The sequence below is a fragment of the Electrophorus electricus genome, chromosome 3 (genome assembly GCF_013358815.1).
Source record: "Electrophorus electricus isolate fEleEle1 chromosome 3, fEleEle1.pri, whole genome shotgun sequence".
Classification (NCBI taxonomy): domain Eukaryota; kingdom Metazoa; phylum Chordata; class Actinopteri; order Gymnotiformes; family Gymnotidae; genus Electrophorus; species Electrophorus electricus.
This window is the reverse complement of record NC_049537.1, coordinates 29,252,447-29,269,363: the sequence shown is the minus strand read 5'-3', so window position 1 is coordinate 29,269,363 and position 16,917 is coordinate 29,252,447. Positions and strand designations below refer to the sequence as shown.

Sequence of the window (16,917 nt, the reverse complement as noted above, 5' to 3'; positions counted from 1 at the left end):
GTGGCGAAAATGGAGTTCCCATTGCAGTGTCTTATAAAGAAATCCAAAGAAAAGGGTGCGATATCGAGAGCAGGTTTGGCCATAACAGCAAGTCCTGGAGGTTAGTCTGGTATCAAGTGAAATACAGCTTCTGGCACAAGGACATTCAGGAAGTTATCTCTGGCTCAACGTCCAAGAGAATTGGGGTCTATCTTGATCAAAAAATGGGAAATCTCTCCTTCTACACTGTTTCTAACAGAATGACCCTCATTCATAAAGTCGCAAGCATGTACACGGAGCCACTGTATGTGGGGTTTGGGCTAGATTCAGGGTATTATGCAAAGATCTGCCTCCAAGCCCAAGATGGTATCAGTGGCACTGCTGCAGAGTACTTGAAGAAAAAATAAACCACTGTTTTGTCTGAGTGCTGGTGATGTTATCAAGAGACAAATTTGGAAATTGTCCATTCATTAGGTAATCTGAAAGTATGAGAAGTTGTTTATTTACAAGCAGAGATTTTTAAAAATTGGATTTGAGAGAGCAAAGGCTAATTATGCATTTTAGTTATTTATTCACTTGGATGTGAAATAATGACAGCAGAGTAAAATACCTTGATCAGATAAATGTTAAAATACTTTTTGGGACTGTAATTGTAAATCATATTTAAGTGCTGCTTATTATGAAAATGACTATACAAATAAACTTGCCTTGCCTTGCCTACAGTTTGTATCATAAATTTGCAATGACAGAATAAAAGTGTAACAGCCCCCTCGCCAGCGTATTTGTCTCGCTGCTCAGGCGCATTTATAAGGGTCAAATATGCTGCACACTCTTAACTATCATAAGTTGGTGACTCAGCTATAAAGAGCAGGGAACATAGGTGCCTGCAGACACCCAGGCCTCAATGTACTGAAAGAACAGAGAAGCCCTGTGCAAACATATATAACAAATATAAAAGAATGTGGATATGTACTTTCTTGGGTACAACATCTCAGCGTGGGACAGCACAGAGCTGGTACGGCTGAGGGATGAGTGTGACCACTAATCTGTACTCCAGACTTGGCTCGATGCCCTCTGGTGGTGAAAAGCTGAAGTGCTGAAGTAGAGTCGCGAAGAACAGGAAGAGCTCCATACGAGCCAGTTGCTCCCCCAGACAAACCCTCTTTCCTGGGTTGAAAAATGAAAAGAAAAACATCAGTAATAAAACAGTTAGAACTACTTCACGGGAATGAATGGAAGACATTACCATAACTTTATGGCACTTGAGCTGAGTACTTATAGTACTTATAGTACTCCCTGAGTACTTATAATCTGATAAATACAGCATATATTATATGACATAATAATAATAATAATAATAATAATAATAATAATAATAATAATAATAATAATAATAATAATAATAATAATTTATCTTCTACATCCAAATATATTTTACATTACCATTTACATTTAAATTCTGCATTACACGTTACTGAAGCAAAAAACAAATGAACAAAAAACTGTAAAAGAATTTCATGGTCAACACCCTGTACTGGAAAACATGCAAGTGTGATGGAGATGTAGGAGAGTTCAGTCTGATCTCAGTAATATCAGGATAATTATAATATATATATATAATTATAATTAGAAAAGGACGATCCAACGATTTAATTGACTCAAAAGCATAATGATCACGCCCTCTTGTGTAATTTGAACTCGGACAATACTTCTTTAAAGTTTAAAGGTGACCACTTTACCCAGCACACTAATAGGTTAACCTTTTTATCTCTTCGAGGGATAATCAGAGACAGTAGTAGCTCAGTGGTTAAGGTACTTGGCTTGCTGGTTCAAGCCCCATCACTGCCAAGTTGCCCCTTAACCCTTAACCCTTGCCCCTTGAGTTGTACTCAGTCATAATTGTAAGTCACTTTGGATAAAAGTGTCAGCTAAATGACATAAATGTAATCATCTTGCAACATGCCCCAAGTCCACAGTTTCCCATGAAGTTTATATTATGAAACTGGTGCACAATTAAACTTGGGGGAAGGTAGGGGTGGGCGCTTTTTGAGGTGAAGAAATCATGTTGTAGCCACTAGCAGAAACTACAGCCTACTTTGTCGATAAGTCAACTACATGGTATGTTTACAAAATGAACAAATGTTTTTGTTTTCTCCTTGGTTGTATTAATGGAGCCAACTGCCATCTTCAGTATTGTCACATGAGGCCACTTAACGTATGGTCAGGTCCTGAAATTAAATGGGGTCACACGAAGTATATAAACAAGGATCCCATATGAAAATGGCCCAAATACGAATCTGACAGTTTTTCCTTACACCAGAACACAATACATTTCATGTCATGGAGTAATTTAGTAATTATTGGTTTTACTGTGTGACTAATTTGTTATGGTTCAATAACTCAAATCTAACTACTTTAGTTTAGACTGTAACGGTGTAAAAACAAATTGTAGGGAGATCATGTCTTACTGCACCTGCAGAAAATGGCATGAAGGCCTCTCTCTTCCTAAAGTTTCCATTATCATCCAGGAAGTGACCTGGATTAAAGGTCTGCGGTGTCTCCCACTCTGACTCATCAAACAGAACCGATGTCAGGTTGCCAAGCACTGTTGTGCCCTGCAGAACAAAGGCATTATCCATCATCTCACATTATTTACTGCAGCTTTGATAAACATTACGAACCAGCCTTTTGAATCTGGTTTTCGTTTGTATTTTGTCTTGTTTCCAAAGATGTGCATGTACATGTGCATCATACAGAACACACCTTTGGGATAAAGTATTCTTCTATCTGAGTGTCTTCTTTGGCAGCCCGGGGCAAGTTAAGCGGAATTATGTTTGCCATCCTTTGAATCTCGTGAATAACAGCATTGGTGTATGGAAGGTTCTCTTTGTCTAACATAGATGGTTGGCATGAAGACCCCACCACCTTGTCAATCTCTGCCTGGATTTTGGCTAAGAAATAAAAAATAATTAAACTAATAAAATCAGTCAATCCAAATGATCTAGATAACAATGCCTGCCCATAGCTGGGGTCTGTTCTACGGTTCAGCAGTTGTTACTTATATATAACAGAAAGATCGCATCTTCAAACACCCTACCTGTCCAGTCCAACGGAAATAGAGTATTCTACAGGACCTGGTAATAAATGATTTTAAATGAACATATTCTAGCAAATCAGAATTGGTTATTCACCCACAGCACTATAACTGAATGTGAAAGTCTGTAGCAGATATTGGAGCAGATGTTCACTTATCATGCACTAACCCTGAATCTCAGGGTATTTGATCATGTACAACAGTCCCCAGTACATGGTAGTGGAGGTGGTCTCAGTTCCAGCAGTAAAAAGGTCCAGTGTGCAGGAGCACAGGTTTTCCATATCAAACCCTGCAGCTTCATCATCTTTCCACTACAGAAAACAAGAGTAAGATTCTTATTTGTTGTTTTGTAGGGATGTCAATTCATTATTTACAGATTTATCCTGAAAAATAGTTTTTCCACTCATTTCTGTTCTACAAAATAAACCATTTTGCCCAGTTCTGCCTCACCATGATCATTACAGTAAGGCTTATGGACAGAACACATTAAATACCTCCAACTGTATTGTTTATTCTGGTACAAATGGATCCAGTCTGAATCCATAAACAGGAGGGAGAGAGATGTGTCTTATGTGTACGAAGGGGCTTCACATCCACGTCTACTTTGGAATACTTGCTGGTATAGCAGTTCCAAACTATACTTAAATAATGAACAGAGCACTAATTTTTACCTTTTCCATCTCAGTGAGGAAGCAGTCTATATAGTCTCGTGGGTTTGAGGGGTCATAGTTCACTCTGTGCTCAGATATTTTGGAACGGACAAAGTCAATGATCTTTTTCCAGAAGAGGAAGATTTTTTGGTGAGGACCAGGAACTCGGCACATGATCCAAGGGAGCATGTTATACATCTAGTAACACAAGAGGTAAACTTAAGTGGATTCACTAACAGTGAAACACTCGCTCACTGTGCCATACATGTAGAGGATTTAGCTGACAATTTTTTTTTAAGTGACTCACAATTATGACTGAATACAACTTTGCACAACCAGATTGGTGTTGGGGCTTGAACTGGCAACTTTCTGATTACTAGTCAAGTACATTAAACACTGAGCTACCACTGCCCTATTACTGTGCAACCATATAAACAAGCAACAAAATATTGAATGAAGTCCAAGAAAAAAAAAAAAAAGATTAAAACATGCTTTGAATTTACAGGAATCTATCAAAAATCACAGTGCTAGTACTGCTAACAAGTACGAAGTGTATGGAAGCATACTGACAGATTGAGTCTAAATATGTGCCCAAATCTTCAAATGTCATAAAACCTAATTTGACCTTGATAACATAGCACACTTTCTAAAAGGTTTTAGGACACATTAATACTGAGGATTATATACAAGAATGGACACAGCTGAAAGATATGATGTCATAGGGGCAGCCTTTTTGGAAGTCCGGAGCAGCTTTTCTTCCTTAGCACATCATCTGTTATCATCCCATACAGACAGACAGGGGCCTCCCAGTTTGAATAAAGCTGGAAGTAATCTAGGCAATACAATTAGAACTCAAAATTGTAAATATGGACCAAATTTTATATAGCCATGTGAGCGCATGTACCTGAGCCCAGATGCTGGCCTCCAGGTAAACAACCTCATTAAGAGCTTTCAGCAGGGTTTGGAACTCACTATCGCTGTACTCAAACCGATCACCAAACACCAGGACACAGATCACATTGGAGACGGCATTATTAATCAGCCATTGAGGGTTAAATGGTCTCCCTAGAAACAGGACGAAACAACACTGAGAGGGAGGACACCATAGTACACTAGAGCTTCAAAAAATCCAAAAAACAAAAAAATAAAACCCAAAAAAAGAATTTCAAACAGTTACATAACCTACATGTCAAGATTTGTAAACATTTCTGAATCAAAATGACAGAACACATGTAGTCTGCCTCGTTTTGGGTGTCATACATAATGAATCAAACTATACAAGCAGGAATTTAAAAATGGCACCATTGTGTCAATTTTTTTTCCTGATCTGCACTCTATACATTCTTGTGTATATTGCTTGGTAAGGCTTTATTTTATTTTAGTTTATTGTTTTATGTCTTTATTACCATTATGAGTTGATGATTAAGGTCAGATCACATTTTAGGTGCCATTTATGCAAAATTACAGATCAAACTTAGCTTGGCTATTTGGGCTTCACTGTGTAAATTTAGCAACTAATTTACACTGCAAAGAGTAGCAGGTGTTACCTTGCTCATTTGATATGGCATCATTCAGGAAGCGGCATTCCACATGGATAGAAGGCTCCAGGCTTTTCTTTCCCAGTCCAAAATTCCGCAGGGTGGACAGAGCAAACCGCCTCTGCTGCTTCCAGGCATATCCATTGGAAGAAACAACTCCTATTTCCGAAAAATAAAAAACAGGCTCCCACAAAAACAGGTTCAATAAAAGACCCCAAAGCTTTCCATCTATTCTAAAACTAACATTGTACATCTGTAATTATCTTTATATTTATGTTTATGTTTCATTGTAACATAGCCCAAGTTGTTCCCTGAGGAGTGTATAAAATTACCTTTAAAGTCTTTATATTTTAAAATAGCAATATGCAATATATTTACTATACTAACTCATAAAATGACCATGATGTCATCAGAGATAAGGAAACATGCTAAGCTGAAACACCGTCTTCTCTGACAACAGTGCTACAGCCAATACGTTCCCCTTTGTCATTTCTATCCCAGAGTCGAAACTCTGGTCATTTCCAGTTCACTTTTGGCACCATGGGTTGCCAGATATTAAATAAATTAGCTGTCAAACACAGCATATTGCAGCCAAATGAACTGGATCAACAAAGTTAACGTTAGATTCTTCCCGATATACTTCTAAAAAGATAGGTTCGGTGTCCTCAACCTGGCAACCCACGTGAGCTTTCAGTCTGAAAAGAGCGGACTGGGCAGACAACTGCCTCTGATATTTTGAATTTGGATTGCAGTGCCCATCCATTTTAAACGCTTGATGTCAAACATTAAATCTAAATCTAAATCTAAATCTAAATCTAAATCTAAATCTAAATCTAGGATCGAACATTAATAAAGGATCGAACATTAATAAAGGATCGAACATTAATAAAGGATCGAACATTAATGGTATCTTTTTCCCCCTCATACCTTTACTTTCACCGAAAAAATCGTGAAACAAAGGCAAAGGTGAGCGATCAGCAAAGACGTGTCCTTGTCCAGGTACACCTTTTTAACTAGTTTATATCCATTCACGATAACAAACCTCTCTCCAAAAATTCGAGTACTGAAAACACGTCCATATTTTTCTGCAAACTGCAAAGGCATAACAATGAAGGGACATGAACGTTAATTCGGTTCTATGTGCAAAATGAACGATTTATGTGTTTATATCAACGTTCGGTATAATGAGATCAGCAAATCTGTGCAGAATCTCGCTGAATATACCAAAGGTTATGACTGGCTTTAGATGACTATTTTAATAGTTTTAGATCTTACCCGTGTTAACTCAATGTGCGTCTTCTGTAAGTCGATATGATGAATGTCGCCGATAAACGGCAGAGACCGTGGTCCAGGAGGAAAGTTCTTCGGTGTTTTATTTCTTACATAATCATAGAAAAGCAAAAAGACGCACGAAAACAAAACAACACTCGTAAAGTCAATCCACTCAGAAATGTGTAGCTGATTGTCCGTCATTTAGCCTCCGATTCGTTTATTCAAAGTAGGACGTTTTGGAAAAATCTTATCCTATGTACACTGAAAAGGTGTTTAAAGTTAAACTCCAAAAACGTTGGACGGAAGTCGAGGCAACTCGCCTCCGGTAGCCTACTGTATACTGCGTACTGGTCCCCGTAGTGGTATGCAATATCCAGTTTGCGAAAAACGCAAACCATCACATGACTGTATGGTTCTACATACTTCCACTATGGGTTCGTTCCCTGTTTGGGGGGGGGGGGGGGCAATATTCTATCCGATTTAGGGCTAGCTAACCTTAAATTATGAGCGCTGACTTACCATGTGCCACCGCGTGTAGCAACCGCTATTGAAATCGGATGTGTTATCAAAATATGTTAATGTTGTCAAGGCCATAACCGTAATTATTAAATCCAAAAGAGGATTAGGGTTTTGCTGGTTTAATTTTAGGCTATAAACTGGGCCAAATATTTCTTGTTGCCTTGCAACACAACCATTCTATATAAATATATTAGAACTTGCATGAAGATCTGGTGACTATGAGCATCACACTGTGGAACTAAAAACAGCATCTGCCGCCAGCCGTCACGAGAAGCACCAGTCTTAGTTGTGGCCATCAGCCTTAGTTGTAGCCAGTGAAATTCATCGGCTTTGTAGTACCAGCCTTTCACTCATTACACGTGTAAAATCATGTTGTCCAAAAGGACAGGCCCATGACGTCAGTATTTGCAACTTGCTAGAGATATATATGAGAATCACACAAACTTATGATCAACTATTATTAGTAATGAAAGACTAGTCTGGAAATGAAGATAACATTGTAGAGGTAAGCTTTGTTAAAGTGGTTCAGTGGGTAAAGTGAGACACTGTAAGCTTAAGCCTCAGTATCTTCATATAGTTGTGTTTTACTGATCAAAAAACTTGTTTAGTTAATCTTCGGGACGTCGGGTTAAATGTTTAAAGCACTGTAGATGTGTTGTCATTTCCAGGGGCATGACCCAGCCAGCTTCAAAGTCAGATACGCAAGAAAGTGTGGTAAGTGAAATGACATAACAATCTGAGGTTAATTATGTTAAGGTAATAAAAAGGAGGATGACACAGTAGTAGTCCAACACATGTGATCAGATCATGTGGAGGGTGGAGTGTTTTGTCTAGGCTACTGTCTAGTCATGCTTTTGTGTTATCAGCATTATCTGCAGTTCAGTGTGTGAAAAATATTTCAGAAACCAAGTCAATGGAGACAATGGAGAGCAGAAGAGTCCTAAATGAATGCTGTGAAGACAGAATGAGCGGTACTATAGAGGAGTACAGGGAACAAGAAGAGGAAGGGACCAGGCCAAACTTAAGGCTGATAGCCAGGGCATGGAATGTGCCAAAGCGCACCCTACAGCACAGGGAGAATCAGCCACTGCCCTTGTATGCTTCTGTGCTGCTGGGCCACTGCTGGCCATTTTCAATCCCAAGAGTGAAAAGCAAATGTCTTTGCAATATTCCCCCAACGCTATTTGGGTGTACCTGAAAATGGATGGATTTCAGTTGAGCTTCTCCTGGATTGGGGAAGTGGTTTGTGAGAACGCTTAGCAACGAGGACTGTAGGCCACACCCTCTACTGTTGGACGGCCATAGCAGTCAGGGGTACAACCTGCAGCTTTTGAAATCCTCCAGTGTTCATGTGATGTGCTCTCCATCACACACAACCCACCATCTTCAACCAAGTCCCTCTTCTGATCCTAATCCACTGGAATGAGGAAGGATGATATTTCATCTGACAGACAGGGAGATAGAAGCTACAGAGTTCCTCTCACTTTTAGGAGCACATAGTCAAGATCAGCTGCTGTCCAAACTGCACAGGCTGGTTTTTGAGGTGCGGGTATGTTTCTTCTTAATGTGATGGCCCTACAGTCCAGTGTGTTTGAACCAAGCCATCCCCTTTTCAGACCAAGTGGACTTTTGCACAAATTATCACGGGGGGGGGGGGGGGGGACACACAAATTGGTCCAGAGGAGGAAGTCTTTGTCTACCAACACAGAAAAGCAAAGAAAAGGGATGCCAGCGTCTTTAACTTTCTCAGAAGACAGAGTAGTGGCTGACTCGTAACATATGGTTTCATCAGACATGAGCAGAAGAAAATGAAATATTTGATGATTTGTTTTTGTGAATTTTAGAACACTCATACTTATCAATGGACATTGATTATTTTAATAATGTTTATTTGAATATGAAAATTCACCCAGGTGGCCCGGGTTCGACTCCCGGTATGGGAAAAGTAACTTATGGACTCCTAATGGAAAATAATTAAAAACCATTTGTGTGCAGTGCATAAAGCTTCGTCCCAACATGAGAGCCCTGCTAAAAGAAACTTTGGCATTCCCCTGGCAAGAAAGGTGCATGGTTTGATTAAAGATAAGGCTTAAACCAATCACTGTAGCAGCCATCTTTAAATGACTTTAACATCGCATTTACTCCCTTGCATTTAACAAATTGGCTGGATTGTTTAGGATCTTGTCAATAGGAAACCTATTTGAAAAGAGAAGGAAGCTGTTACTCAGCCTAGAAAGGCTGAGTTACAGGGATACCCCAGAATCTTTTGCATTGATGCTACATGGATAGTTTTGTTTTTTCTGCAAGCATGGATGTTTCATCCATTGCCTTTGTTGATTGATAGCCCCATATGTGCACAAGAGGTTTCTGAAGCATAAAACCTGAAATATCATGGAAAACTAGTTGAAGTTTGTCTCTTGATGTTCACTATACTCTGTTTAATACATTTATTTTAAAGCCTGATTAAGCCTTTTAGAGTAGTACATTTGAAAAGATATATGAGAGACATGGGTTGCATTCTTGGAATTCACAGCCGTCTTGGATTTCAAGCCTCAGTACTCAAGAATACACTAGGTTATCTTGGATTTCAAGTAAAGATTATCTTATTGGCGCAATTAGCTTCTTTGTCCAAAAATGTCTAAAGCGTCGACTTGAGTGAAAGCACCGTTTTACACACACAAAAGAATTTCTAAACCAATTAAGCCTTTATGAGGAGAAAATTTGAGAGACATGGGTTGCATTCCTGGAATTCACAGCCATCTTGGATTTCAAGCCTCAGCACTCAAGAATACAATAGGTTATTGGATTATTATACAAGCATACCATTTGATTTAGATTTAGGCCACTAGAAGATTTAAAGTAGATTCAAAAAGGTGGCAGGCAAAATTTATTGTTGCGAATTTCAGAGAATGGCACTCTTGGGTTCCTAGCATTACAAATTTGCCATTTTGTGGGAGGAAACATTGCACTGGGAACCTGTGTGCTAAGCGAATATTGCCGTGATCGTATAGAGGTTAGTACTCTGCATTGTGGCTGCAGCAACTCCGGGTCACGGCAACCTTTTGAGCCGGTCCCTTCCGTGTGGACCGCCTTCTTGGCCGCTCTCAATTGTTTTTGACTGAAAAACAGAAAAGTAATTTGATATAGAAAATATCTTACATGGGCATCAATTTTCTGGGCCAGTGGTGCAATGGATAACGTGTCTGACTACGAATCAGAAGATTCTAGGTTCGACTCCTAGCTGGCTCGCTGATTTCCTATCATGCTGAGAATTATATTATTTATCACATGATTTCTAATGAGTCCGCTTGAGTGAATGCTCCATCCATTTCACCCAATCACTTTGAAACTTAAAGCTACTCGCAGCCTGTGTTAGATGTCCCATATGGTCTAGCGGTCAGGATTTCTGGTTTTCACCCAGGTGGCCCGGGTTCAACTCCTGGTATGGGAAAATATCTTATGGACTCCTAATGGAAAATAATTAAAAACCGTTTTTTTGTAGCACATAAAGCTTACTCCCTTGCATTTAACAAACTCCCGGTATGGTAAAGTTAAATTATGGATTCATAATGGAAAATAGCAGTTAAAACCATTTGTTTGTAGTGCATAAAGCTTCATCCAAACATGACAGCCCTCCTAAAAGAAACTTTGGCATTCCCCTGGCAAGCAAGGTGCATGGTTTGATTACAGATAAGGCTTAAACCAAGCACTGTAGCAGTAGCAAACATGTTCTGCCCATGTTTAAATGACTTTAACATCGCATTTACTCCCTTGCATTTAACAAATTGGCTGGATTGTTTAGGATCTTGTCAATAGGAAACCTATTTGAAAAGAGAAGGAAGCTGTTACTCAGCCTATAAAGGCTGAGTTACAGGGATACCCCAGAATCCTTTGCATTGATGCTACATGGATCGTTTTGTTTTTTTCTGCAAGCATGGATGTTTCATCCATTGCCTTTGTTGATTGATAGCCCCATATGTGCACAAGAGGTTTCTGAAGCATAAAACCTGAAATATCATGGAAAACTAGTTGAAGTTTGTCTCTTGATGTTCACTATACTCTGTTTAATACATTTATTTTAAAGCCTGATTAAGCCTTTTAGAGTAGTACATTTGAAAAGATATATGAGAGACATGGGTTGCATTCTTGGAATTCACAGCCGTCTTGGATTTCAAGCCTCAGTACTCAAGAATACATTAGGTTATCTTGGATTTCAAGAAAACATTATCTTATTGGCGCAATTAGCTTCTTTGTCCAAAAATGTCTAAAGCGTCGACTTGAGTGAAAGCACCGTTTTACACACACAAAAGAATTTCTAAACCAATTAAGCCTTTATGAGGAGAAAATTTGAGAGACATGGGTTGCATTCCTGGAATTCACAGCCATCTTGGATTTCAAGGCTCAGCACTGAAGAATACAATAGGTTATTGGATTATTATACAAGCATACCATTTGATTTAGATTTAGGCCACTAGAAGATTTAAAGTAGATTCAAAAAGGTGGCAGGCAAAAATTATTGTTGCGAATTTCAGAGAATGGCACTCTTGGGTTCCTAGCATTACAAATTTGCCATTTTGTGGGAGGAAACATTGCACTGGGAACCTGTGTGCTAAGCGAATATTGCCGTGATCGTATAGAGGTTAGTACTCTGCATTGTGGCTGCAGCAACTCCGGGTCACGGCAACCTTTTGAGCCGGTCCCTTCCGTGTGGACCGCCTTCTTGTCCACTCTCAATTGTTTTTGACCGAAAAACAGAAAAGTAATTTGATACAGAAAATATTTTACATGGGTATTAGTTTTCCGGGCCAGTGGCGCAATGGATAACGTGTCTGACTACGAATCAGAAGATTCTAGGTTCGACTCCTAGCTGGCTCGTTGATCTCATGTCATGTTGAGATTTAGCTTATTCATCACACGATTGCTAACAATTCGACTTGAGTGAAAGCACCACCCTATCACTTTAAAATTTAAAGCTACTCGCAGCCTGACTCCGGTGTCTTGCTGGGGCAACCTTTTGAGCCGGTCCCTTCCGTGTGGACCGCCTTCTTGGCCACTCTCAATTGTTTTTGACTGAAAAAGAAGTTTCCTGTATGGTCTAGCAGTCAGGATTTCTGGTTTTCACCTGGGTTTGACTCCCGGTATGGTCAAATTAAATTATGGATTCATAATGGAAAATAGCAGTTAAAAGCCATTTGTTTGTAGCGCATAAAGCGTCATCCAAACATGACAGCCCTGCTAATAGAAACTTTGGCATTCTCCTGGCAAGAAAGGTGCATTGTTTGATTACAGATAAGGCTTAAACCAAGCACTGTAGCAGTAGCAAACATGTTCTGCCCATGTTTAAATGACTTTAACATCGCATTTACTCCCTTGCATTTAACAAATTGGCTGGATTGTTTAGGATCTTGTCAATAGGAAACCTATTTGAAAAGAGAAGGAAGCTGTTACTCAGCCTAGAAAGGCTGAGTTACAGGGATACCCCAGAATCTTTTGCATTGATGCTACATGGATAGTTTTGTTTTTTCTGCAAGCATGGATGTTTCATCCATTGCCTTTGTTGATTGATAGCCCCATATGTGCACAAGAGGTTTCTGAAGCATAAAACCTGAAATATCATGGAAAACTAGTTGAAGTTTGTCTCTTGATGTTCACTATACTCTGTTTAATACATTTATTTTAAAGCCTGATTAAGCCTTTTAGAGTAGTACATTTGAAAAGATATATGAGAGACATGGGTTGCATTCTTGGAATTCACAGCCGTCTTGGATTTCAAGCCTCAGTACTCAAGAATTCACTAGGTTATCTTGGATTTCAAGAAAACATTATCTTATTGGCGCAATTAGCTTCTTTGTCCAAAAATGTCTAAAGCGTCGACTTGAGTGAAAGCACCGTTTTACACACACAAAAGAATTTCTAAACCAATTAAGCTTTTATGAGTAGAAAATTTGAGAGACATGGGTTGCATTCCTGGAATTCACAGCCATCTTGGATTTCAAGCCTCAGCACTCAAGAATACAATAGGTTATTGGATTATTATACAAGCATACCATTTGATTTAGATTTAGGCCACTAGAAGATTTAAAGTAGATTCAAAAAGGTGGCAGGCAAAAATTATTGTTGCGACTTTCAGAGAACGGCACTCTTGGGTTCCTAGCATTACAAATTTGCCATTTTGTGGAAGGAAACATTGCACTGGGAACCTGTGTGCTACGCGAATATTGCCGTGATCGTATAGAGGTTAGTACTCTGCATTGTGGCTGCAGCAACCCCGGTTCGACTCTGGGTCATGGCAACCTTTTGAGCCGGTCCCTTCCGTGTGGACCGCCTTCTTGGCCACTCAATTGTTTTTGACTGAAAAACAAGTTTCCTGTATGGTCTAGCAGTCAGGATTTCTGGTTTTCACCTGGGTTTGACTCCCGGTATGGTCAAATTAAATTATGGATTCATAATGGAAAATAGCAGTTAAAAGCCATTTGTTTGTAGCGCATAAAGCGTCATCCAAACATGACAGCCCTGCTAATAGAAACTTTGGCATTCTCCTGGCAAGAAAGGTGCATGGTTTGATTACAGATAAGGCTTAAACCAAGCACTGTAGCAGTAGTAAACATGTTCTGCCCATGTTTAAATGACTTTAACATCGCATTTACTCCCTTGCATTTAACAAATTGGCTGGATTGTTTAGGATCTTGTCAATAGGAAACCTATTTGAAAAGAGAAGGAAGCTGTTACTCAGCCTAGAAAGGCTGAGTTACAGGGATACCCCAGAATCTTTTGCATTGATGCTACATGGATAGTTTTGTTTTTTCTGCAAGCATGGATGTTTCATCCATTGCCTTTGTTGATTGATAGCCCCATATGTGCACAAGAGGTTTCTGAAGCATAAAACCTGAAATATCATGGAAAACTAGTTGAAGTTTGTCTCTTGATGTTCACTATACTCTGTTCAATACATTTATTTTAAAGCCTGATTAAGCCTTTTAGAGTAGTACATTTGAAAAGATATATGAGAGACATGGGTTGCATTCTTGGAATTCACAGCCGTCTTGGATTTCAAGCCTCAGTACTCAAGAATACACTAGGTTATCTTGGATTTCAAGTAAAGATTATCTTATTGGCGCAATTAGCTTCTTTGTCCAAAAATGTCTAAAGCGTCGACTTGAGTGAAAGCACCGTTTTACACACACAAAAGAATTTCTAAACCAATTAAGCCTTTATGAGTAGAAAATTTGAGAGACATGGGTTGCATTCCTGGAATTCACAGCCATCTTGGATTTCAAGCCTCAGCACTCAAGAATACAATAGGTTATTGGATTATTATACAAGCATACCATTTGATTTAGATTTAGGCCACTAGAAGATTTAAAGTAGATTCAAAAAGGTGGCAGGCAAAAATTATTGTTGCGACTTTCAGAGAATGGCACTCTTGGGTTCCTAGCATTACAAATTTGCCATTTTGTGGGAGGAAACATTGCACTGGGAACCTGTGTACTAACCGAATATTGCCGTGATCGTATAGAGGTTAGTACTCTGCATTGTGGCTGCAGCAACCCCGGTTCGACTCCGGGTCATGGCAACCTTTTGAGCCGGTCCCTTCCGTGTGGACCGCCTTCTTGGCCACTCTCAATTGTTTTTGACCGAAAAACAGAAAAGTAATTTGATACAGAAAATATCTTACATGGGCATTAGTTTTCTGGGCCAGTGGCGCAATGGATAACGTGTCTGACTACGAATCAGAAGATTCTAGGTTCGACTCCTAGCTGGCTCGTTGATCTCCTGTCATGTTGAGATTTAGCTTATTCATCACACGATTGCTAACAATTCGACTTGAGTGAAAGCACCACCCTATCACTTTGAAATTTAAAGCTACTCGCAGCCTCACTCCGGTGTCTTGCTGGGGCAACCTTTTGAGCCGGTCCCTTCCGTGTGGACCGCCTTCTTGGCCACTCTCAATTGTTTTTGACTGAAAAACAAGTTTCCTGTATGTTCTAGCAGTCAGGATTTCTGGTTTTCACCTGGGTTTGACTCCCGGTATGGTCAAATTAAATTATGGATTCATAATGGAAAATAGCAGTTAAAAGCCATTTGTTTGTAGCGCATGAAGCGTCATCCAAACATGACAGCCCTGCTAATAGAAACTTTGGCATTCTCCTGGCAAGAAAGGTGCATGGTTTGATTACAGATAAGGCTTAAACCAAGCACTGTAGCAGTAGCAAACATGTGCTGCCCATGTTTAAATGACTTTAACATCGCATTTACTCCCTTGCATTCAACAAATTGGCTGGATTGTTTAGGATCTTGTCAATAGGAAACCTATTTGAAAAGAGAAGGAAGCTGTTACTCAGCCTAGAAAGGCTGAGTTACAGGGATACCCCAGAATCTTTTGCATTGATGCTACATGGATAGTTTTGTTTTTTCTGCAAGCATGGATGTTTCATCCATTGCCTTTGTTGATTGATAGCCCCATATGTGCACAAGAGGTTTCTGAAGCATAAAACCTGAAATATCATGGAAAACTAGTTGAAGTTTGTCTCTTGATGTTCACTATACTCTGTTTAATACATTTATTTTAAAGCCTGATTAAGCCTTTTAGAGTAGTACATTTGAAAAGATATATGAGAGACATGGGTTGCATTCTTGGAATTCACAGCCGTCTTGGATTTCAAGCCTCAGTACTCAAGAATACACTAGGTTATCTTGGATTTCAAGAAAACATTATCTTATTGGCGCAATTAGCTTCTTTGTCCAAAAATGTCTAAAGCGTCTTCTTGAGTGAAAGCACCGTTTTACACACACAAAAGAATTTCTAAACCAATTAAGCCTTTATGAGGAGAAAATTTGAGAGACATGGGTTGCATTCCTGGAATTCACAGCCATCTTGTATTTCAAGCCTCAGCACTCAAGAATACAATAGGTTATTGGATTATTATACAAGCATACCATTTGATTTAGATTTAGGCCACTAGAAGATTTAAAGTAGATTCAAAAAGGTGGCAGGCAAAAATTATTGTTGCGAATTTCAGAGAATGGCACTCTGGGGTTCCTAGCATTACAAATGTGCCATTTTGTGTGAGGAAACATTGCACTGGGAACCTGTGTGCTAAGCGAATATTGCCGTGATCGTATAGAGGTTAGTACTCTGCATTGTGGCTGCAGCAACCCCGGTTCGACTCCGGGTCATGGCAACCTTTTGAGCCGGTCCCTTCCGTGTGGACCGCCTTCTTGGCCACTCTCAATTGTTTTTGACTGAAAAACAAGTTTCCTGTATGGTCTAGCAGTCAGGATTTCTGGTTTTCACCTGGGTTTGACTCCCGGTATGGGCAAATTAAATTATGGATTCATAATGGAAAATAGCAGTTAAAAGCCATTTGTTTGTAGCGCATGAAGCGTCATCCAAACATGACAGCCCTGCTAATAGAAACTTTGGCATTCTCCTGGCAAGAAAGGTGCATGGTTTGATTACAGATAAGGCTTAAACCAAGCACTGTAGCAGTAGCAAACATGTTCTGCCCATGTTTAAATGACTTTAACATCGCATTTACTCCCTTGCATTCAACAAATTGGCTGGATTGTTTAGGATCTTGTCAATAGGAAACCTATTTGAAAAGAGAAGGAAGCTGTTACTCAGCCTAGAAAGGCTGAGTTACAGGGATACCCCAGAATCTTTTGCATTGATGCTACATGGATAGTTTTGTTTTTTCTGCAAGCATGGATGTTTCATCCATTGCCTTTGTTGATTGATAGCCCCATATGTGCACAAGAGGTTTCTGAAGCATAAAACCTGAAATATCATGGAAAACTAGTTGAAGTTTGTCTCTTGATGTTCACTATACTCTGTTTAATACATTTATTTTAAAGCCTGATTAAG

General features: G+C 39.4%; 1 protein-coding gene and 6 non-coding genes across 7 annotated transcripts; 6 read left to right on the top strand and 1 right to left on the bottom strand.

The window, feature by feature from the left end:
- Window positions 1–386: 386 nt before the first annotated feature.
- LOC113586377 (cytochrome P450 2J2-like) lies at window positions 387–6,867 on the bottom strand. Its single transcript, XM_027024440.2, is given in 10 exon segments — window positions 387–1,146; window positions 2,453–2,594; window positions 2,743–2,930; window positions 3,243–3,384; window positions 3,745–3,921; window positions 4,628–4,788; window positions 5,271–5,420; window positions 6,189–6,251; window positions 6,254–6,353; window positions 6,537–6,867. Coding segments are annotated over 10 exon segments (1,497 nt in total). The 5' UTR covers window positions 6,735–6,867; the 3' UTR covers window positions 387–970.
- Window positions 6,868–10,228: 3,361 nt separating this feature from the next.
- On the top strand, window positions 10,229–10,301 carry trnar-acg. The gene has a single exon. It is a non-coding gene; the product is annotated as a tRNA-Arg (tRNA).
- Window positions 10,302–10,431: 130 nt separating this feature from the next.
- Window positions 10,432–10,503, top strand: trnae-uuc. The gene has a single exon. It is a non-coding gene; the product is annotated as a tRNA-Glu (tRNA).
- Window positions 10,504–11,854: 1,351 nt separating this feature from the next.
- Window positions 11,855–11,927, top strand: trnar-acg. Its single transcript has one exon. It is a non-coding gene; the product is annotated as a tRNA-Arg (tRNA).
- Window positions 11,928–14,553: 2,626 nt separating this feature from the next.
- On the top strand, window positions 14,554–14,625 carry trnah-gug. Its single transcript has one exon. It is a non-coding gene; the product is annotated as a tRNA-His (tRNA).
- A 119-nt stretch (window positions 14,626–14,744) lies between these two features.
- trnar-acg lies at window positions 14,745–14,817 on the top strand. Its single transcript has one exon. It is a non-coding gene; the product is annotated as a tRNA-Arg (tRNA).
- A 1,345-nt stretch (window positions 14,818–16,162) lies between these two features.
- trnah-gug lies at window positions 16,163–16,234 on the top strand. Its single transcript has one exon. It is a non-coding gene; the product is annotated as a tRNA-His (tRNA).
- Window positions 16,235–16,917: the final 683 nt, after the last annotated feature.